Genomic DNA, 22,357 nt, shown 5'->3' on the forward strand with positions numbered 1-22,357 from the left:
CACGCAAACACTTCCGTTGCGCTGGTGAGAAAACAGGGCGGTAACCAGCAAGGCCACGTTAAAACCCTGTCCAATCACATTCCGTCTCCCGCAGTCATCACGCGATCAGGTACAGACGCATGCAACTGTGTGCTTTTCTGAATGGTTTTAAGTACAGACTCTCTATATGACATCACTTCAAGGCTGTTAATGTTGCTTCCGCTAACAGAACACCCCACCCACTTTCGTCACAGGACAAATCTAAACCGGCAACGTTTACAAACTTTTCGAAATGGCACCACGGGGGTAATATGGATGAGGAATAGCACACAGTGACATCATGCATTACAACAGCTTGCAAGATACTGCTAGTTTTTAATCACGTTTCATGTCATTGTCTTTATGCTGTTGTCTTGCAGACTGAAAAATGACCAAATTAAAGGCATTCATGTTTTTCTTTTTTTTTCTTTTTTCATTCACTGCACTGGGACTTGATGTGTTCCACCCAGGCACCCAAATGATCTAACTGCAAATTGTGAGCTCAGAAGGACCGGACCCCCATTGGTCTTGAGAGCGGGAGCACACTGAACAATGGGAGAGACTGAGCAACCACAAGGTGGCGCTCTCACAGCATTGCCACGCTGACAGGGGCACATTTCACTCATGAAAAAATCTGGGACGTGTTCCGATATATAGGACGTCCGTAGAAACAGAAACCTGGCTCTTCTGAACACAAGTGCTGAATGTTTTAGAGATTACAGTTGCCGGGCAGGGTTAATTGCTCAAGCTGCTACATGATTGGTTTAGTCTGAATGGCTCTAAACATAGTATAAGCTATAGGTAGGAATTTGGTTTTTATAATACTTTTTCAGTGCTATGAACCCCCACTAGACATAAGTAACACTTTACAAATATTACTTTTCAAGTACAGATAAATTAAAATCAGAAGAATCATTAAAAATACACACACAAGAATTTAACACAAACTCCATGATTTTGTTCTGCCTATTGAACACACCCCAGACTGGCCGAAAACAGAACAAGGAAAAAAAAAAAAAAAAGAATAGGCACTTCTATTTCTTTTCCCCCAATCCATCTAGTGTTCCTCTGCTTTGAGATAGACAAGCCTATAATAGTAGAATGTCTTAATCTAAGAATTGCATTACATACAGTTGTACTGGACAGCATCAAACGGTTTGTCTGAAAGCATTTGATGGAATTATTTGTGTTTTCTGTCGAGAGCATCAATGTTGCAAGACAAAATATCAGAACATCTGTGTCACCTTTGGGCTGAAAGCAGAAAGGTTCTCATAATTAGTTTGATCTACAGTACTGCTACTGATAGGGCTGCAAATCAGAATGCTTTTAATAACTATTACACAGTTGATTGGTTGTTTAAACAGCAGCTTGTAGCGATCAGCCAATAGGGTGAGCAGCGGGGGAGGCAAAGCGGAGACAAACTCCAAACAGTAAATATCACATTCTGTTTCCAGTGCATTCAACCGGGGAGGGAGGGAGGGAGATTTGCGAGTTTTCCTTACTTCGGGCGGAAACGGGACAGAAAATGCGGATGAACAGTCCATAAGCGATGACGACGGCGATGAAAAGACGGGGCCTCGGCGGCTAAAGAGTTTATAAATTACCGGTTCGAAAAAGGCGGCGCGCGAAGGAAGCGCACTGAATAAATACAACAGAAGCCGAGAACGTTAGCGGAGCACGCGGCGGACGTAACGGTTTCTGTCACCGATGTTAAATATAATTCGGGATTATTCCGTACGGGATTCTCAAGGTAATAGCAGTCTGAGTACTCGCCCAATTTCTGGGGGGGGGCATTCAAAGGTATATGGGTCTGTATTTCGTTCGTCTGTATTTAGTTTTCTCACATATTTTATCTATTCAACTATACCTCACTTTCACATGGTGTGGCTCAGACTGACCTTTCCAGCCCCTACATAGCCACTGTCCTTCAGTCTGTCTCTACTACTCCTCTCTGTCATTAAGACCCTGACAGTGCAGTACTTACATCACCAACAGGAACCATGATTTAAATTAAATAAAACCAAACAACAGCTATTTGTGCCAATTTGTTTTTTTTTTTTTTACAAAATCCAAGATTATCTCTCTAACTCTCTCATTTCTCTCTTTCAGTCCTCTCCGATCTCCACCGCTCCACCTAAAATTCTTATCGCCCACGAGGACAAGCTGCAGAACATAGCCTTCATCTCTCTTTCTCCCTCACTCCCTCCCTCGCTCCCTGTATCCCTCTGGGTGGTGCTAAGGTGGGGGGGTTACGGAAGGGGTGATCTGCGCCCCGGCCCCCAGGGTGCGGGGAGGGGGGGGTTAGTTCCCGCAGCAGCTCCGGGTGGACTGGGCGTCGGGGTCCTGGAGGTTCACCCCCCTCTGCCTCGCTGCGTGCGTGGGGTTCTGGGTGTCTGTTTTTGGCATCTTTTTCGCTGGAGAAACGAAGTAAGATTAAAAACCACAAGAGCCATTTTAAAATTCATATTATCGTATATCTTTGTAGTCTTATATGCCCTGGGCATGTCGAAGTGTCCTTGAGCAAGACACCTAACCCCTAACTGCTCTGGCGAATGAGAGGCATCAATTGTAAAGCGCTTTGGATAAAAGCGCTATATAAATGCAGTCCATTTATAAATAAGCTATCTGAGAGTATTCTGTGGCTCCGAAGAGGGCGGCAGTGTAGCATAATGTAGAATAAAGGACTTGGGCTTGTAACCTAAAGGTCACAGGTCCAATTCCCCAGTAGGACACTGCTATTCGATAAAAGCGTCTGCTAAATGCCTGTACTGTAATGTAATCTGAGTATTTAAGTACAGATAAGGTAAAGTACAGTATACAGATACTTTATAATGGACTCACATGGAGCTGCATGCTTATAGTGAATAACTAGGGAGTGCTAGGTAAGTTCCAACATTAGATTTGATGCTGTGACTGAGCCTGTGGCATAGGAAGCTACGCTCTCCCATCTGGCCTGGTGGGAAGCTTTGTGAGGCCCGGGGGACTCACCAATGGCCAGGAACAGTTCGTTGACGTTCATGGCGGTCTTGGCAGAGGTCTCCATGAAGAGCAGTCCTGTGTCCTCAGCGTACGTCTGAGCCTCCTGAACCACAAAAGCACACCGGCGGGGTGAGATCAGAGTGCGGTCCACCTTAAAAACTCCACACTCCACCAAAAGCCTTATCTTATGATCATCCTCATAGTAGAACTCCCTTTCACACAAGCTAGTGATGACATGCATTTTCCTTCTAACACTCTGATTGGATTGCTTTAACTGTGTAAATTGTCAGGTCACAATTATGTGATTAGAATGCTCTTAACTGAACATTCTAATGCTGATGTCACAATCACTACTGGTAACTGAAAGCAGTGGAGTTCTAGAACGCTTAGACTTAGAATTTAGAAGAAAAAAAAACATTCCAAAAGAATCCCACTCACCCAAATACGATAAAATTTCTTTTGAAGGCCTAGTTCAGAAATTGTAGCAAAAGGTATAACAAAACCAAACATGATTAGACTATTAGTACCCAGCTGAAACATCCAGTGCCCTAGTGTGAGTGCTTAACTGAAGCGCAGTAAATACTGAGCGTTTAGGACTGAGTCTCTGGCTACGTTCCCCCTGTACTGCCTGTCTGCAGGTGTGCAGGTCAGCACCTCATACTCCACCATGCGCTTCTCAGCCAGGTCGGCCTTGTTCCCCGCCAGGGCGATGACGATGTTGGGGCTGGCCTGCCTCTGCAGCTCCTTCACCCAGGCCTTGGCCCGCTCAAAGGTCTCCTGCGGAGAAAGAGGAGGAAGAGAAGTGAGCGAAAACGAGCGACAGGGAAGAAATACAGGATGTAAAAGGAGGGACTGAGAAAGAAAGGTGGCGAACGCACTGAATTAAGACTCTGATCGGTGAGCCAGGGGACTTAGCCACATCGAAACAATGACAGCATGTTACCATGGCGACTGTGGCCACCTTATAGCTGAGAGTTATTAACGTCACAGTTTTGGTAGACTGCTGAGGTCAGCCAGCACATATCAGACAATGTAGGAACAAGATAAAAGATGCTACAGGGTTGCAGGAAGGTTGCAACAGTGTTGCGGTGCGTTTGCTGGTCATGTGGGGGAGGAGCGAGGGAAATCGGGTCTGTACCGGTTTGGTGATATCGAACACCACGATGGCGGCTTGCGCCCCTCTGTAGTACATGGGCGCCAGGCTGTGGTAGCGCTCCTGTCCCGCCGTGTCCCAGATCTCAAACTTCACCGTCGTGTCGTCCAGACACACCGACTGTGCAAGGAACGCAGCTGAGAGAGGGAGAGAGAGAGACAGACAGAGAGAGAAACAGAGAGAGAGAGAGGGAGACAGTTAGAGAGAAACAGAGAGAAATAGTGAGAGAGGGAGAGAGACACAAGGAGGGAGAGAGAGAGACAAAGAGAGTGAGAGTGAGGAAAAAGGGGAAGAAAGCCAGAGAGACGTTATCCGAGACCAGAAAAAGGAACCAGACAGCTTTATCTTTAACCTCTCCAATGCTGCCACTCACTGTTGAATTCCAGATTTGTTTACGTTTGGGGGCAACTCTCAGCTCTCTCTTTTCTAACCTTTCACAGAAACACGGTGATAAATCTACACGGGCTCTCGGTTGTGAAAAGCGGCCCAGTTAACTCCAGACCCGCCAACTCGAGTCTCTCCCCCACCATCCCTCTGAGCTCTTTTCTCTTCCTCCCTCTCTTGCTCCACTCCTTTTCTTTCTCACTATTTTTCTTTCTCCCTCCTTCCCTGATCTGAGGATCGACCCGGTCCTCACCCCCGATGGTGGTCTCCTGGAACTCGTGGAACTGGCCCTTGACGAAGCGCAGCATCAGGCTGGACTTGCCCACTGCCGCCTCCCCCAGGAGCACCAGCTTGAACTGGCAGATCTTGGTCTGGGGCAGGCTGCCGTTGGGCCTGGCGTTTCCTCCTCTGCTGGCCATGAGCAGGCTCCTCCCAGGGGGGGTGGTGGGGGTGGGGGGGAAGGGTCTGTGATTTACAGGGAGGGGGGGGCCTCCAGGGGGTCTCTGTGACTCAACTCTCCCTCTTACTGCCTCTCTCTTCGCTCCTGAAACACACAAGCAAATTCACAGTGTGGGAGGGGGTTGCCAGCTTAAATCCCCAGGAGTGTGACCATGCCACTGTACAGCACCTTCCAGGGCAGTGCCTTAGCTGTATGTAATTGTAAAAAGTGATCCTAGAACCAGCAAAATTTCTAATGTCAATCACACAGCTTCCTGTTGAAAATGATATTATTACTTTTGCTTGCGCCTTCTTTATGAGCATAACTTGTCTCATTTACCTTGAAAAACAGTGTTCATACATACTGTTAAAGCTGTCTATTGCAATGTGATGCCAAATCTGAAATGGGAGAAGGAAAAACCATACACAAAAGCAAGAGGACTTTGATTTACAATGTGGTTATATTCAGTGGTTGGAAAGTACACAACACCCATACAAAACAAGCTCCGATGTAATAGTTAAGAATTACACTTCCTGATAAACCAGTGAACCATATTCACTTTTGTCAAAACCAGATGCTACTTCTATATGATTTTTTAAAATCTCAAATTCGATACAAAAAAATTAACAGTCAATTCCAAGAGATTATTTGTTTTCACTCATGTCAAACCTGTCTGAAAGAAACGCATACACTTGAAAGCGTTCATACTTATGGTTAAAGGAACAAATCTTATCAATTTCCTCAAGTATTTCCGTTCTTAGTTTTACAGCCCAGTTCTACTTCATTGCTGTTATGTGTTGGGAGTTTGGCGCAGAACGTAAAAATGTGGGAGTTCAACTGTCAAAAACATCCCACGAAGCAAGACTAACAGCTCAGCAAGGGCCACTTCGGTTTGCCAACGTACCACACAGTTGTAGAAATAGTGTATTGGTCCATATCAGATCTACTTCCCCAAAACCCGCATTGTCACATTTTAATACAGGAACGCACAGCATAATGGCATATTTTTGTGAAAACAGGAATTCATCCAATAGAACGGGACTTCGCCATTTTTATGTACTAAACAACCTCGGATACTTCACTTCATGACTCGAACCTGCACAACCGTGAAATGAAAATATTTACGACCATGAGCAGTTGTTGGGAGTCTTCGGGCGATGCGGCCGTACTTGCTCAGTCAGTGTTTCTCAATCGCAGGCTGCCCGTCCATAAAGCAAACAGATACTAACGCTCGGAAGAGGCGCGTGCTCGCGGTGTCCTGTGGCTTCTCATGTTACAAATCACAGGTGCATGTAATGAAACCATGTCATTTTAGCATGAAGATATGGACAGCCGCAGCCTATATAAGCAAGGCACAGAAAACACACACGACTTTCCCTTTCAATCCTAGGGCGAGTGTTCCGCAGCAATTACTTAATTAAACAATGGAAGTCAAACCTGAAATCAGTTGACCAGGTACTTAAATAGCCGGTGATACCGAATTTTTAGCTTGCTAAACCAATCTGTGCTCCGGATTGTCATATCTCCGGACACAAACGACCCGTCGCTGTCCGGCCACAGCCAGCCCTGGCTAGCTACCGTTAGCTTGCCTGCTATTACTTTGTCACCAGGGCAAGCCTACAAAACGGCCCCTAGCGCAGGAATGTCGGCCTTCTTTGTGACGCTGACAACTATTGTCCGACACCCTGATGTAAACCCGAAAAAAAAGACAACTGTGGTGGCCTAATTACCTGTGACAGATCGTCGCTGCCGAAGCCTCTGGCGTGATATGAATGTACTAGCAACTGCGGTTCTGCGTGTTGTTGTTGATCGAACAGCTGGCTATAGTAGGTCTTCTCGCACTTCCTGAACCGCTGCGCAGCCGCAATAATCATTCCAGGCTTTCTTAAACGGAAATATCGCCTCTTCAACAAAAGCTGTGGGCTCGTGTCACGTTGAGTGTAAAGGTCCTTTTTACTATAACACATATACAAAGCCACAATCAATACCATCTTCCGTGCTGCCTCTTAAAATTAAGGTCAAGGACTAATAGCCAAAATGTAAATAAAGACTAATAAAGACAACAAATAGGCCCGACTTTTTGCAATAAACCCTATTTAGAATAGTATTATTTCACTAAAATGGTATTTTATTTTTATTTTCATTTTGATAAAAATATATGACTTTCTAATAGGCAACTTATTAATTGTTGTGATTAAAATGTTGCCTATTAAATTACGACAATGTACAAAAAGTGTGAAGCCTGAGATAACGGTTCTGGCTGCCTACATAACCCTGCCAAACAAGGAGGCAATGTATTATTATTATTATTATTATTATTATTATTATTATTATTATTATTATTATTCCTTTACAAAAATTACTGCAGCTACTGCTAAGTTATACTGTACTTTAACTGAAGTATAATGCAGTACAAAAGTTCTACTTCATGAGTAGCGTACTGCACATGATGTACTGAAACTGCATTATAACTGCAGTAATACGGCAATAATTGCAATCATTACAAATACAGATGAACTGAAGTTATTTTCTATATTTTCTCTAGAAAGGTCGTTATTTTAGTTGTTGCTCTGCTACTTTGGAAAAAAAATTCTGAGTTTCTGAAAACATAATAAAAGAGTCGTAAAAGGCTATGAGCTACCCAACCCAGGCCTATGGTACTTCTTTAAAGAAGTTAATTCATGGTTGGATTATTCTTAAAAACAATACGACTGGTCGAGCCTATCAAAACAAAGATAGCTGCTATTTACAAATGCTAACATTTATTAAACGTAGCTAAAACAATGTTGTGGTCAAACCATGGACAAAACCGTTTGATTTCTGGTTCTTCCAAAATTCCAGCTGTACAACACCTTACTACATTGGGTATTATTTATTTTTAGGACACTCGCATAGATTAAATACATTTTATGCAGCACAATTGCCCATACCCTCGTGAGTCATTATTTCATATAACAGTACTCAAATTCAGTTATTTGCAGACAGCAGAAGTCTGTTTTATGGATAAAGTAAGATTCTCGCTACACATTTTGGGCGCAGAAATTAAATAGAAGATATTCTTCAGAAATATGATCACGTTAGATTTCTACCATTCCACGCCATAAGGCGTCAGTATTGGACTTAAATATGTATGTTTTTCCTCTATCTGTCTTCGTTATTTCAGGTCTGCCGTAGGGAAGAGTAATATATCTCTGCACAATCGAACGTCATGCTCTCAGAAGTAGCAAGTCGGTGGTAGTAGTGCTATTTTATGTACAGTAGTCAGGTTATAGTCGGTTTTGTTTTATACCATGAAGGCGTGCGACAGAAAGAAGAAAAAACATGGCAAGGATACAGCAGTGAGTTATTCTGAATGTGTTGCATAATCGGGCTTGTTCTTTTTTGCTCCTAGATTGTGTGATCTGCAGTTAACGTACATTTTATGATTAGCTGATGGCCACTTTACCCGCACCTTATAGAACGACATCGCGTACTGATCGTGAAGCATTTTTTTATACCCCTTTCAAAAAATGCTTTGATCATTACAAATCAATGGGTAATCTCCATGGTTCGAGGTTGGATAAAATCTCCTGTAGTTAATATTAAGAGATATGAGCTAACTACCCTACTTTTATAGTCTTGTTTTAAACTTCCCTGTTTTATTCTTTCTGCAACCATTTATTTTACTCTGACCGTGGATGCATGATTAAGAAACCTTTACCTTTATATCGCTGTGCCTGGGTATATGGTTCTCAGTGGTGACTTCACTCGCCTCAATATCCCCCCCTCGTCATCGTTCATATCCCTCCACAAAACTTGTAAAACAACACACACAAGGGGGTGATGCGATATCCAACATGGGTCAGCACTACCACATGCTAGAGACTGGCATTTAGCAGGGGCTTTTATCCAGAGCGACTTACACTGCATTCACACTGCATCCATGTATACAAATGGGTATATACCGAAGCAATGCAGGTTAAGTGCCTTGCCAAAATGGTACGTTGAGAGTGTCCTACCTGGAACTCGAACTGGCTGCAACCAGTTCCTCACCTGTTGTACTACACTGCTCCTGTGTGAGCCAGTGATCTTGCCTGTGTTCTGCTGATGCCCAACAGTGACCGTCTCAGGCTAAAGGAGGTGTTTTGGTGAACCCCTAACTACCCAGGAAGCACTGGGATCTTAGCCTTGTGTCAGTCAGCACGAGCTCACAATCTAAGGCTTTCTTTTTGCGCTCGCTCTGCCCTCCTGTTCCAGGTGCAGGGGACCAACGACAGCAGTGTGGTTAGCAAGGTGTCCGCCGCGGCGCAGGGCTACTTCCTGGACGACTTTTTGCAGAGCTTCGTGTGCAAAGTGTCTCGGCGGGCACCGCTCATTAACAGGTCAGAGGTCGTGCAGTAACCCACGCTCTCGGCAGGTCAGAGGTCAAACGGCTACACACGGCGCCGTGGACCTCATCATCTGCTGTTCATTTGTTTATCCCAAACAGCCGTGCAGCATTTTAGCACGTGCAGTTTCCATACATCAGTGTCGCAATGCAACATGCCGTTATTCTGTCTGAAGTAAACTGTTGATTTGAACTCAGTGCATGGATTTTGAGTTCATTAGGTAAAATTCGGTTTGAAGAGCACTTGTGAGATATGCACTATCAATGGGGCCTTTCAAGTGTGCACAACTGTACGCTCTATAATCATAAATGACAGCAGCAGTGTGCAGCCAATAGGGTTTGGGTTTGTGTCTTGCTCAGGGGCTACTATGTGCGATGGAAAGCCGTGGACCACTGCGTGAAGCAGTTTCTGCGTGTGACTGAGGACTGTCCAAGGAGACAGGTAGGGCAGCGTTTCCTGAATCCAGGCCTACTGAAGTTCACTATATGAGTCAGGTGCTGAACTCGCCTACTGGAGCTCACTGTGAGTCAGGTGCTGAATGTAGACCTACTGGAGCTCACTATTCGTGAGCTACTGAACTCTGGCCTACTGGAGCCCACTGTGAGTCAGGTGCTGAACTTAGACCTACTGGAGCTCACTATTAGTGAGCTACTGAACTCTGGACTACTGGAGCCCACTGTGAGTCAGGTGCTGAACTTAGACCTACTGGAGCTCACTATTAGTGAGCTACTGAACTCTGGACTACTGGAGCCCACTGTGAGTCAGGTGCTGAACTTAGACCTACTGGAGCTCACTATTAGTGAGCTACTGAACTCTGGACTACTGGAGCCCACTGTGAGTCAGGTGCTGAACTTAGACCTACTGGAGCTCACTATTAGTGAGCTACTGAACTCTGGACTACTGGAGCCCACTGTGAGTCAGGTGCTGAACTTAGACCTACTGGAGCTCACTATTAGTGAGCTACTGAACTCTCGCCTACTGGAGCATTTCCTGCTGTCTTTGTGTAAATATTTACTTCTCCCAGACCATGATGTGCAAATCCTCCAAAGAGAGTCTGTGACAGCATAGCACCAAATCTTGCCATTAAAGGGGAAACGGTGTGTAGACCTCTTTAGAAATATAGTTATTTTGTATCCAACACTATGTTGCTTTTTAGTTTTTTTTTCAATTAAAGTAATATTGTTTTATTCTGTTTATTGTTGCAGTAATTTGTTTTCATTTTATTTATTTATGTGGAGTATTCTAGTTCTTAGAAAATGCTGCCGTCTTGCCAAGAAACGTGTGAGAATCTTGAATACCTGAACCCTGATATGCTGTAGCTTTTAGAAGAACCCTGATATGCTGTAGCTTTTAGAAGAACCCTGATATGCTGTAGCTTTTAGAAGAACCCTGATATGCTGTAGCTTTTAGAAGAACATGTTTTTTTATCCATGCCTTTGATTATTTAGACATAATGTTCTGAAGTTTGTGTGTGACCTTCCACTGCTTTCTCTCTCTCCCCTCCCTCCCTCCCTGTCTCTATCCCTCTCTATCCCTCTCCCTCCCTCCCTCTCTCTCTCTCTCTCTCTGTCTCTCTCTCTACCTCCTTCTCTCTCCCTCCTCCCTCCCTCTCATTCTTTCTCTCTCTCTGTCTCTCTCCATCCCTCTCTCTCCCCCTCTCCCTCTCCCTCCTTCAGGTGTTGTCTCTCGGAGCAGGCTTTGACTCGCTGTACTTCCGCTTGCACGCAGAGGGCGCTCTGGAGCGCGTGGTGGTGTTCGAGGTGGACTTCCCCGACGTCGCTCGACGCAAAGCTGCACTGATCAATGGCAGCGATCACCTGAAGGATTCCCTGAAAGACTGGAGCCCCAGCCCCTCCCCTCCCACAGGTAACGTTGAATGCTGGTCACAGTGTACGCCATGGATCAAATGTAAGTGCAGGAGTCTCTCTCTTTCTCCTTTCTCTCCCTCTCCCTCCCTCCCTCCCTCCCTCCCCACTTGCTACTGTTTTCTCTCTAGCATTTCTCCCAGGGCGTCCTTGAAAAAGAGAAATGTTCTCAATGGGCCTTTCCTGGTTAAATAAAGGATTTTTCAAAAAATTGACCGTATTGTCTCTGAGTACTTTTCTTTCGCCACACGGTCTCTCCAGGCCCCGTCACCATCTCCAGCGATCAGTACCGCCTGCTGGGGGTGGACGTGCGTGCTGAGGGGGCCGTGGAAGAGGCCCTGAGCCGGGCGGGGCTGCAGTGGAGCGCCCCCACCCTGCTGCTGTCGGAAGTGGTGCTCACGTACGTGGACGCCCAACGGTCAGTTTCCCGCTCTTTTACACGGCGCTGCTCGTTTCCTGTGTCTTTCGTGCGTGCCGTCACTCCGTATAAGGGCGTGCTGAAACAGGGCTGTCAGGTGAAATTCCCAGGCCAGGGGGCACTGGCCTCCCCCCCAATAATGACCCTGAATGTATGTGTAAATTTACATATGTCCTGGTCTGTCAGTGTCAGTATTGAATGCTAATGTGGAAAGTGTCTTAACTTCACAATGGGTGTGTTTTAGGTCGGATGCTGTGATTGGCTGGGCTGCGCGGCTGTTCCCCCAGTCGCTGTTTGTGATGTACGAGCAGATCCGCCCCGATGACCCCTTCGGCAGGGTCATGCAGGATCACTTCCTGAAGCTGAACTCCACTCTGAACGCGATTAGTCACTACCCTAACACAGCTGCTCAGAGGCAGAGGTTCCTAGACAGGGTAACCACTGTCTGTCTGTCTGCCTGCCTGCCTGCCTGCCTGCCTGCCTGCCTGTCTGTCTGTCTGCCTGCCTGCCTGCCTGCCTGTCTGCCTGCCTGCCTGCCTGCCTGTCTGTCTGTCTGTCTGTCTGTCTGTCTGCCTGCCTGCCTGCCTGCCTGTCTGTCTGCCTGTCTGTCTGTCTGCCTGTCTGCCTGTCTGTCTGTCTGCCTGCCTGCCTGCCTGCCTGCCTGTCTGTCCGTCTGCCTGTCTGCCTGTCTGTCTGTCTGTCTGTCTGCCTGCCTGCCTGCCTGCCTGCCTGCCTGCCTGCCTGTCTGCCTGCCTGTCTGCCTGTCTGTCTGTCAAAAAATATTTAGCCAACATACTTTAGTTCATGAGGTACATGCTACATGTGTGAGAATGGACATATACCTAATGAGCCAATGGATGGAATGCAGTTTAATTATAGAGAATGTTGATGAACAGCATTTTTGTGGTGAAAACTTCAGGCTGTTGACAGAGGACTTGGCAGAGGATATTAGAAAGATTTCAAAGCTAAGTGCAGATTGCATTACATATATGAATTCTGAAAATCAAATCACGGGGAATAAGAGGTGGTGTTTAAACAATGTGCTTTCCTGAGTGTACAGTATTTCTGTTCAGTAAGTTAGATATGTAGAGCAGTGTATGTAGAAGTGTACTGATAGGTACCTGTTTAGTGTGTGGGCTGGTATTGTCTCCTGTTGTGTGACTGCTGTTTACCTGTTGCTGTGCACAGGGCTGGGAGCGCTGTACCTGTCTGGACATGAACCAGTTCTACCTGGACCTGGTGCCGGAGAAAGAGAGGTGCAGGGTGGAGAACCTGGAGCCATTCGACGAGTTTGAGGCGAGTCGGCGGAGCTGGAGCCACACCCCTGCCCTACGACGCCAGAGAAATGTCACCTCTTTCACTGACCTCCCCCCCTTGCCCCCCACCCCATGAAGTACACCTTCCAGAACCTTCCATTTCTCATTTCAGTTGCCTTTTCTGTGCGTCAGTGCATCTCATGCCTGAACAGTGTGGCTGTTTCAGCCAAGCAAATGTCCTCAGTTAATGCTCACTTTGTCCTCCCTCTCTCTCTGTTCTTTTCTCTCTCTCTCTTTCTCTCTCTTTTTCAGGAGTGGCACCAGAAATGCTCTCACTACTTCATCCTCACTGCCTCCAAAGGCTCCTTGACGAGCCAGGCCCTGGTCAGCCCTCTGTCCGGTAAGACCAGCCAGCTTGCGTCCATTAAACGGCCACCTGTGATGCTTTTTACCTGAGCTTTTCCATCACGCTGATTCAAACGCTGGCGGCCATGTTGGGCTGCAGTTGGTCAGAGCTCGTTCGTAGTCTTTCCGTCCCCTCTTTGGCTCCTGTTGGTCTGTCACAGTCCACTCAGGAATGTGGGGCTGCTCGACTCTGTTTAAAAGCTGATATTTGCCTGGAGCTTTATCATATGTTATCATATGAACTGAAGATATGAGACCAGTGTGAATATCAGTAAAACAGATTAAGTATTACCCTGGTATTGACTAACCTCAGTATGTAATAAAAACAAAAACTTTTTTTTTTTGTTTTTTTAAATACAGGACAAGATTTAATTTAATTATTTTGATGAAATTTGGTTTAGATCCTTTTTTTAAATGTATTCTCCGATTTGTTTATTTTCTCACTCTTTGAGTGTGTCCATTTCATCGTGCATTGTGAAAGCACCCCGCTGTTGCTCTCGTTCTCTGAACGCTGCACTGAGGGAGGAGCTCAGCAGGGGGACAGCGTTGACGGGCGAGGTGCGGGTGGTGCCGCGGTTTGTGCTGAAAGACTTCTCTTTACCTTCACCTCCTGGCTCCTTGCAGAGTCCTCAGTTCCCTGCATGCTGCCAGCGTTGGACCAGCGTACGCTCCGGGCGACGCCCATGCAGGATGGCCCCGAGGGCCCCGGGTTGGAGGGCCTAGGGATGGCTTCTGCAGTGCTGGGGCCCGGGGCCATCTTGCTGAGTGGAGGGTCTGGAAGGGGTGGCAGAGGGGGCGGGGCCACTCTCTTGGTCAGAGGCCCGGCTGGGTGGAGCTGTGTCTGCATGGAGCCACAGACCGGTGAGAGATTTGCTCCCTGGGTCACTTTAACCCTTTAAGGTGTGAGGTCACAAGTATGCGATTAGAATGTTCTTAACTGAACATTCCAATGCTGATTCACAGTCACCACTGGTAACTGAAATCAACCAAGTTCTATGACACCAAAGAGATTCGAACACAAAGGGTATTTGTATCTGTTTGATAACACTGACTTTGGAAAAAAAAAAAAACATTCCAAGAAACCTACTCTTTAAAGGGTAGATATGTCTATTAAAATACCTCTGTCCAAGTCGGGCTTTTAAGATGAGGTACTGTATGTACACACAGCCCAAAAAAAATGTATAGCACCCCAATTAATTCAAACGTGCAAGATTTTTAAATCAGTATTCATTAAAGCACATAAAACCCCTTTACATTGAATCTTCATTCTAGCTTGTTGATGACCCTTTCGTGTTGAGTATATGTCCTAATATTGCTGCATTACCTTTGTGGTCCACCCAGGTGTTAGAATGTACCACACTGTGACAGATGTTCCGGGCTGGGGTGTCCTTGTTTTTGGCGGGCGAACTTCTCCACTCAACCCCATCGGAAGTATTCTCCGGATGACCTATGACCTTTCCTCCCTGCCTGACCCCTCTGTCCCAGTCGGCCCCGCCCTTGAATGGCTGTCCGTGAAGGAACTGGCCTGTACGGGCAATGCGCCGTTGCCAAGATGGCGGCACACCGCCACCCGTCTGAGATACAGAGGTGAGGGGGAGGCCAGATCTCGGGCAGAGATGGTGAAACTGCATAGATATAGACTGGCATTAAGTGACAGAATGATGACGTGAACACTCAACATAAAGCCAAAAGCAGACTATATCAGCATCAAGCCTGCTGTATCAACGAGGGACTCTCTCCAACCTCTCTTCCAGGTCAGAACTTCCTGTTTGTGTTTGGAGGCCGAACGGAGGCGGAGCCAGCGCTGGGCGACGGCCACTTCCTGTGTGTGGAAGACCAGCGTTGGACGGCGGTGAGCCATTGTTTATTAAAATAAAACTTTTCAAATGCATGTTAGACTGAAGACTTGGAATGGACTTATGTTTATATTCTTTGTGTAGATTTCTAAGACACTAAAAATGTACCAGTTTAAAAAAAAGATGCCCCCCCCCCAAAAGAAAAGGGCCCAAGGGGCTTGCCTTCCCATCTTGCATCCGTTTCACTTACAACAGACCCAGCTGGCTTAAATGAGGGCGTGAATGCTGCCTGTGTGATTTGCAGGTGCCAGTAGAGGGCGCCACACCTGCAGCTCGTCACTCCCACTCGGCCTGTAGCCATGATGGCGGAGTGGTGATCTTCGGAGGGTTGGGCGGGGGAGGAGCTCCGCTGGGCGACGCCGTCTGGCTGAGGCCGACTGAAACAGGTTTCTGCTGGGCGAGGCTGCAGGTCCACCCTGCACCTGTGCCCAGGTGAGAAGCTCCGCCTGCACCGAACCTCTCAGAGGCGGCGAACGCGAATCGCACGCGTTAAAAAAACCACTACACACACGCCACTCTGTCGTATGGTCAATGTAAACCAATGGGGGTATCTTCAATGGTGCAGAGTGCCTTCTGTTGCCATTTTCATTTTCATTTCTTTTTCTTTAAAAGTTTCCTTAATTTATTTTGGCTAAAAAGATTGCTGTTGGAATTTTAGTGCCACATTTGGCACTTTGTGACATTTTTTCTAGATGTGTGGTAATTTCATGTCTAAAAAAAAAAAAAACAATGAAGAAACAAGTCTAGCAGGAGTTGGTATCAGATGTGTCGCAGCTTGCAAAATCAGTTTTGTTTTCCCCCGTATCTTGTAATTCCCCTGTAATTACTTTAATTAATCTACCATCTCTCTCTCTCTCTCTCTTCAAGGTATTCTCACTCTGCCCATGTCATTGGTCACAAGCTGGTGGTGGTGGGCGGGGTTTGGCTGCAGGCAGAGGGTGTGCCGGGGATTGCAGTGATAGACCTGACCACAGGGGGCAGTGTAGAGTACAGCCTGAACACAGTGAGTCTTTTTTGGCACGTTTAACTCCTTCATACTATTTGTTTGAAACGGTGTGTCTGTATAATAGCCGCGTTGTCTCTTCCCACCCCCCCCCCACCCCACCCCAGGCCTCAGTACCCTGGCCTCTCATGCTGCACTCTTTCTGCTCCGAGCCGCTGGACGAAGAGGGAACGGCGATCGCGGTGATGGGCGGAGGGGGGAACTGCTTCTCTTTCGGCACTCATCTGAACCCCCGGCCTGTCACCGTGGACCTGCGGCCTGCGCTTTGAATCACGACCATGGAGACCACAGGATTACACGCTGCAGGAGCACATACTGCCAGCAGGAGGACGCGCTGACTGTGGGAGTACACACTGCAGGAGGACACACTGCAAGACACACTCCAGGAGGACAAAGCCCGGTTTCACACTGGTAGAATCTGAGCCTGGTGTAGCTGCCTTGGGGTTATAAGTGCTGACCTCTGCTCTGTGCTCCTGCAGTTCCTCATCTCTGTTGTGAGCTTCCCGCACACTGTGCATCTTACAGAGGAGACATTTGTGCTGTTACACTTCTTGAAGGGATTCTTATGGTGCTGTAAATTCTCTCCTGTGACACACACACACACACACACACACTGTCCAAGCCAAGCACATGCGTTCACATGGAACTCACTAATGGAACATATTAAACAGACACGTACGCACGATCGCTTGAATCACTCCAGTGAGACCCAAAACAAGACATGCGCACACGAAATGAAGAAGACGCAACCGCTCTCAGCTGCTTGACAGTGAGCTTTTATTTCTGCCGAGACTTCAGTGGACTCTTCCCCCAGGGCTCTCGCTGTTTGTGGAACATTGGGGAGGCCCGTTAAGACTCGGGGAACAGGGCGTGGCTGGGGAGAGGAGGGCGGAGGGCGGGGGGGGGGGGCGTGGATCACTCTGTGAGCCGACGGAAGGACTGGACGGTGGGGCACATCGCGCCCCAGTCCGCGGGCTTGCGGAACTCGCCCTTCTCCAGCACGTACTGGCGGCCGCGGAAGTTGGGTTGCTCGTAGAAGACCCACACCCCGTCCAGGACCTTGCAGGAGTGGACCTCCTGCGCGCGGAACCGCTCCTGGATGGAGGGGCAGTCGTCCGTCGATTCGAAGGCCTGGCCCGCGAAGTCGCCCTTGTCGTACAGCTGGATCTTGTACTGAGTCCCGCTAGGCTGCAGGGGGGTGGGGTTTAGGCAGGGGGTGTTGGAGATTGGAGTAGAGGGGCGAGGGTTGGTGTGGTGAAAGAGAAGGGGGAGGGGGGACATGGAAGGAGGTCAGTTAGACTATTTGTAGTTCTCTCCACAGAAATGTTAGTAATTGAATCAGTTGGATTTAAATCTTCTGCCTAACAAGTGTACTTGTCATAGCCATGTTTGACCTTAAAATCCATTTTGCCACAAGGTCAATAGGACAGTCTAACCCAGTTTACAACACTGGTGCATATTTATTGATCCAAAATCAATTTGATACCAAGTCGATTAAATACATTATATATTTCCTTTTTTTTGTCTTTGTGTGTTTTTGCTACTTGAAGAAATTGTCTAGATATATTAAAGCTCTTTCTTTCCCAGAATTGGCTGTGTAATGCAATAGCCCCTGTAAGCTAATGTACCAAACCTAATTGTAGTTTCCTTTAGCCCATTCAACGCACTGTAAACAGGTCCATCCCCTGCCTATTAATTGTTTGGAAGTGTATGAGGGAGGACTGTAGCATGTGTGTTTATCTGCACATTAGCTAGTGTAGTGGTCAGTGGTTGGCGTGTGAAGGACAGCACTGGTGGTGTTATTGATCTCTCTGACTGAAGTCTTTTTGGCTTGAACGGCTTTACCCGGAGCACACTGCAGTTATAGAGCGCGGTGTGCTGGTATTCGGACTGTGCTTACCACAGGGGTTTTTCCCAGCTCCTGCATGTTGGCTGTTAATGAGGACTGCTGTGCATTTCATGCTAGCTTCTGCTAGCTTAACTGTTTATTTAGCCCAGTGGTTTTTAGCGATCTACATTTCATTTTAATGCTAAAATATTTAAATGTTACATACACTATATGACCAAAGGTATCAGGACACACCCCTTAGTTTGAGGCTGGTTTTTCTGGTTTGGGCTAGGGCCCTTAGTTCCAGTGAAGGAAAATCTTAATGCTACAGCAAACAATCACATTCTAGATGTTTCCGTGCTTCCCCAACAGTTTGGGGGGGAGGCCCTTTCCTGTTTCAGCATGACAGTGCCCCCGTGCACACAGCAAGGTCCATAAAGAAATGGTTTTGTCGAGAATGGTGTGGAAGAACTTAACTGGACTGCACAGAGCCCTGACCTCAACCCCATCCCATTGGGATCACATGGAAAGCCATCGACAAGCCAGGCCTACGGTAATCGCCCAATCAGTGCCTGACCTCACTAATGCTCTTCTGCCAGAATGGAAGCAAATCCCTGCAGCAATGCTCTAACATCTAGTATAAAACCTTCCCAGAAGAGTGGAGGTCGTTATAGCAGCAAAGGGTTGACCAAGTCCATATTAATGTCCATAATTTTGGATGTTTGATGTCTGGTGTCCACATACTTTTGGCCATGTTGTTATGTAGGCACAAAGGAATGCTGTCTAAAGAAAACAAGAAAGACGGAAGGAGTAGAAGAAGGAGCAAGAGGAGGAGGAGGAGGAAGAGGAGGAGGAGGAAGAGGATGGTCGGTAGGGCTACACTTACGAAGTGGACCACCTTGCAGGAGCAGAGGCGATCGCTGAGGCCCATCCAGCGCTGGTAGTCGGGGTACTCGCCGCGGGTCAGCACGTACTGGTAGCCCGCGTAGTTGGGCCGCTCGTACGCCACCCAGGCGCCGCTCTCCACGCGGACGGAGTTGCAGCGGTTCAGGTAGGAGTGGAAGTCGGAGCAGTCGCTGTCGCACTCGTACCGACGGCCCTGGAAGTTCTTGTCCTCGTAGAAGATGATCTGCAGAGAGAGCGGGAGAAGGGGGGAGAAGGTGGGAATGGCGGGAGAAGTTAGGAATAACGGGAGAAGGTGGGAATGGTGGGAGAAGGCAGGAATGACGGGAGAAGGCAAGAATAGCAGGAGAAGAAGGGAATGGCGGGAGAAGTTAGGAATGACGGGAGAAGGTGGGAATGGTGGGAGAAGGCGGGAATGGCAGGGAATGGCGGGAGAAGTTAGGAATGACGGGAGAAGGTGGGAATGGTGGGAGAAGGCGGGAATGGCAGGGAATGGCGGGAGAAGGCACCGCGACACTCAAGAGGATCTGATCTTGCGTCTGAAAAGATGGTTGGTTGGCCCGTATGCCCTGCTTTCCTGACCTAACTGCAACTACACTACTAAAGCCGCGTTTCCACCAAAATTACCCGGAACTTGCAGTCCCAGGAACTACTTTACCAGGAACTAAAAGATTCCTTCAGCCAATGGTTGTCTGCGTTTCCACCGGGGTCTAAAGTACAGGCAAATTAGCCCACTGACGTTGTCGTTGGTCCATCTGTCATATGATTTCTTCTGTAACCCCATACTACCACCGAATATTTTCTAATAACCGGGACAGCCCGGAGGGGTTTATTCCACTTATATACAACTGGTTACCAACAATGACTATATATGGTTACTTTTGTATTTATTGATTTTCATATATCCTCTCAAACACATTCATTAACAGCAGAAAACATGCACACGTTGTAAACAATTTGCTGTTTTATTACTTTCTCGTCGTCAATTCCATATAGGCTAATCGCAAAATGATAAGAATAGAACGAAAACTCGGACTTGCGTGAAAATGTAAATTGTGGTACAGCCACCGTTTGCTTTCCTTCGAAGTTACTGCTAGCCGAGCAGCGAAGTGTGCCCTCCAGATGCGAACCATGCACCATAAATTAGTCCATAGTCTTTCTGGTCTTTTCGTGGAATTGAAAAATGGCAGTAAAATTACGGCAGTCTGAAAAAGCTAAAGGGAAGATTACTAGAATTAACCTGTTATTTTACCCGGATAAAAAGTGCGGAAGGTGATTTCCAGTTTGCTTGTACTGTATCACCAATGTTAATTATGCAGAACTACCGCATACCTCACATAACTGTATCAAACGTTTTGAGTCAATTACAACGGGCTAACAAAGAAAATCCGGAAGAAAATATTCAGCAACCGAATTAATCCGTTTGAATGTTTTGGTAGCCTACGTAATATGCTGTCCCAGAACGAATGCTTAGCATTTTATAAAACGAATACTAAAGCAAGAAAAGAACAGAAGAGCACACGTTATAATTCCAAGACGTTGACAGGCTATAACAAAAAGTAGGCTACTGCGCCGCATAACATACAAGTTTGATTTGAAGTTATTATGAAAATAAATTGGTTTGCCGCTGCATATTTTCAAACATGGCGGGTAATGGCGGAAAATAAATACAACACAAATGCTACGAGTACATGCTATGGGACGGAGGGTGGCACAGTGGGTAAGGAACTGCGCTTGTAACCGAAAGGTCGCAGGTTCGATTCCCGGGTAAGGACACTGCCGTTGTACCCTTGAGCAAGGTACTTAACCTGCATTGCTTCAGTATATATCCAGCTGTATAAATGGATACAATGTAAAGTGCTATGTAAAAAGTTGTGTAAGTCGCTCTGGATAAGAGCGTCTGCTAAATGCCTGTAATGTAATGTAATGTACTCGACCAATCAGAAATGTTCAGCGCTGCAGCTCCACCCAAAAGGTTCCTGTACTTTCGGAAAGTACTACCCCCCGAGCAGGAACGTTTTGGGGGGTAAAACAAAGCCCCCAGAACTAAATTTAGACCCTAGTTCCTGCGGTGGAAACGCACTGAGTTCCTCAAAAGGTTCCTAGTTCCGGGGTATAGTTCCTGCGGTGGAAACGCGGCTTAAGTGATACCAGCTTTAGGGATCTACCACTTGCTAATAACCACTCATGTTTCACATACGTATGCCAGTTGCATTTGCCATTGCAGAGAGATCTTTTACCAAATAATTAGCCTCTGAAACAACAGTTGAACAGACAAGTGAGACTTGCAGGTTTCCATTTCCTTCCATTTCTGTGTTAAAACAATCCACAGGGAATTGATAGTCTTAGGCTATTATCCACTAAAAACTCAAATGTACTCACTTAGCCACACTTTCACATGTACTGTGAAGTGCTCACGATGCAGATCCCATAGAGGCCTGACTGTGACAGTTGAATAAGAGGATTTTGCTGACTGCAGTTGACTGTCACAGTGACCCGCTAACAAGATGGCGCTCACTGTACAACCTGTATGGTAAAATGCCTTCCATTTAGCACAAGACGAGGAGGTATCGGTGTAGCAGAGAACCATAGTTGCCATCAGCGAAACTCAACAGTCCAAGGGAAGCTCAGCCACTCAGTTTCCAAAAACCTTTTCTTTTGTAATCAAATAAACAACTCCCATTCCATATGAAGTGAAAGCTTGAGTTTCATGGCAATATGCTGAACACAAATTAAACTATTAACTACTTTAACTTGACCATCATTTGCTAGATTTACTTTTGAGGAGTTTGGCCTAAATATAACTCACAAGACTGAAGAACTTTGAATAGCCGGCTTAACTGAATTGTGCATGTTCAAAAAAAATTATGTTCTTGGGTACCATGGTGTGAAGATTAAGACTACATACGCTAGCTGTCATATATGCATTGGTGCCCATGTATCTGCTGAGTGCAGTTTTACTATACCATTCATACTGGGAATATCGTGCCCATAAGGATCGTGGCGGGCATGTACTCACCTTGCCCATGTTTGATGCTGTTTAAGCCCGCTGGGGTGTAGTCTCCCTGAAGTCTGTGTGAGGTGGGACTGAGTCAGGCCCGGCTTCCCACACCCTTTTATACCCGACCGTTTTTTTTATTTTTTTTATAAAACCGACAGACGGGCTTTGTCATGAGATCCAAAAATTGAGTCAGTGATTCCGATGCCATTGATGCGTTTCCAGAAATGTGACATGGGATTACGGCCCATTGAGTGCTCACTGCTGCCCTTGCTGAATACATGCCCCCCCCACCCCCCCCCTCGTAACATACCCATGCCACAATACCCACATACCCGCCACTGCACGCTGCCCCCTCAGCCAAGATCCCTGCCAAATCCAGGAACCCAGACACACTGCATTGAGTGCACAAAAAAAAAACCAGCCTATGACTCAGCTCTTTTGCATATTATACCAGAAAGAAAAAATAAATAAATAAACCAAAA

The 22,357-nt window shown here is 46.7% G+C and overlaps 3 protein-coding genes and 1 long non-coding RNA gene across 5 annotated transcripts; 2 read left to right on the forward strand and 2 right to left on the reverse strand.

The window, feature by feature from the left end:
• Nucleotides 1-430: 430 nt before the first annotated feature.
• Nucleotides 431-6,859, reverse strand: rab5b (RAB5B, member RAS oncogene family). 2 transcript variants are annotated; one of them, XM_064329589.1, is made up of 6 exons: nt 6,704-6,859; nt 4,788-5,078; nt 4,136-4,287; nt 3,652-3,774; nt 3,007-3,100; nt 431-2,432 (listed from the first exon to the last, which is right to left on the reverse strand). In XM_064329589.1, exons 2-6 carry the CDS (start codon nt 4,951-4,953, stop codon nt 2,320-2,322), a joined length of 648 nt encoding a protein of 215 aa, XP_064185659.1. In that variant the 5' UTR covers nt 4,954-5,078; nt 6,704-6,859; the 3' UTR covers nt 431-2,319. The 2 variants fall into 2 exon arrangements, with proteins under 2 accessions (XP_064185659.1, XP_064185658.1); XM_064329588.1 differs by lacking the exon at nt 6,704-6,859 and adding an exon at nt 5,313-5,346.
• A 1,274-nt stretch (nt 6,860-8,133) lies between these two features.
• On the forward strand, nt 8,134-17,657 carry lcmt2 (leucine carboxyl methyltransferase 2). The gene is made up of 14 exons (XM_064329625.1): nt 8,134-8,311; nt 9,210-9,334; nt 9,700-9,781; nt 11,017-11,206; nt 11,467-11,623; nt 11,868-12,057; nt 12,812-12,919; nt 13,192-13,279; nt 13,909-14,145; nt 14,626-14,871; nt 15,039-15,136; nt 15,385-15,572; nt 16,008-16,143; nt 16,251-17,657. The coding sequence occupies exons 1-14, from the start codon at nt 8,264-8,266 to the stop codon at nt 16,410-16,412; spliced, it is 2,055 nt and encodes a 684-aa protein (XP_064185695.1). The 5' UTR covers nt 8,134-8,263; the 3' UTR covers nt 16,413-17,657.
• Nucleotides 16,899-22,031, reverse strand: crygs2 (crystallin, gamma S2). Its single transcript, XM_064329639.1, has 3 exons — nt 21,894-22,031; nt 18,858-19,100; nt 16,899-17,331 (listed from the first exon to the last, which is right to left on the reverse strand). Exons 1-3 carry the CDS (start codon nt 21,900-21,902, stop codon nt 17,059-17,061), a joined length of 525 nt encoding a protein of 174 aa, XP_064185709.1. The 5' UTR covers nt 21,903-22,031; the 3' UTR covers nt 16,899-17,058.
• On the forward strand, nt 18,161-19,034 carry LOC135251827 (uncharacterized). Its single transcript, XR_010329211.1, has 2 exons — nt 18,161-18,524; nt 18,738-19,034. It is a non-coding gene; the product is annotated as an uncharacterized LOC135251827 (long non-coding RNA).
• Nucleotides 22,032-22,357: the final 326 nt, after the last annotated feature.

Source organism: Anguilla rostrata, chromosome 3 (assembly GCF_018555375.3).
Source record: "Anguilla rostrata isolate EN2019 chromosome 3, ASM1855537v3, whole genome shotgun sequence".
NCBI lineage: Eukaryota > Metazoa > Chordata > Actinopteri > Anguilliformes > Anguillidae > Anguilla > Anguilla rostrata.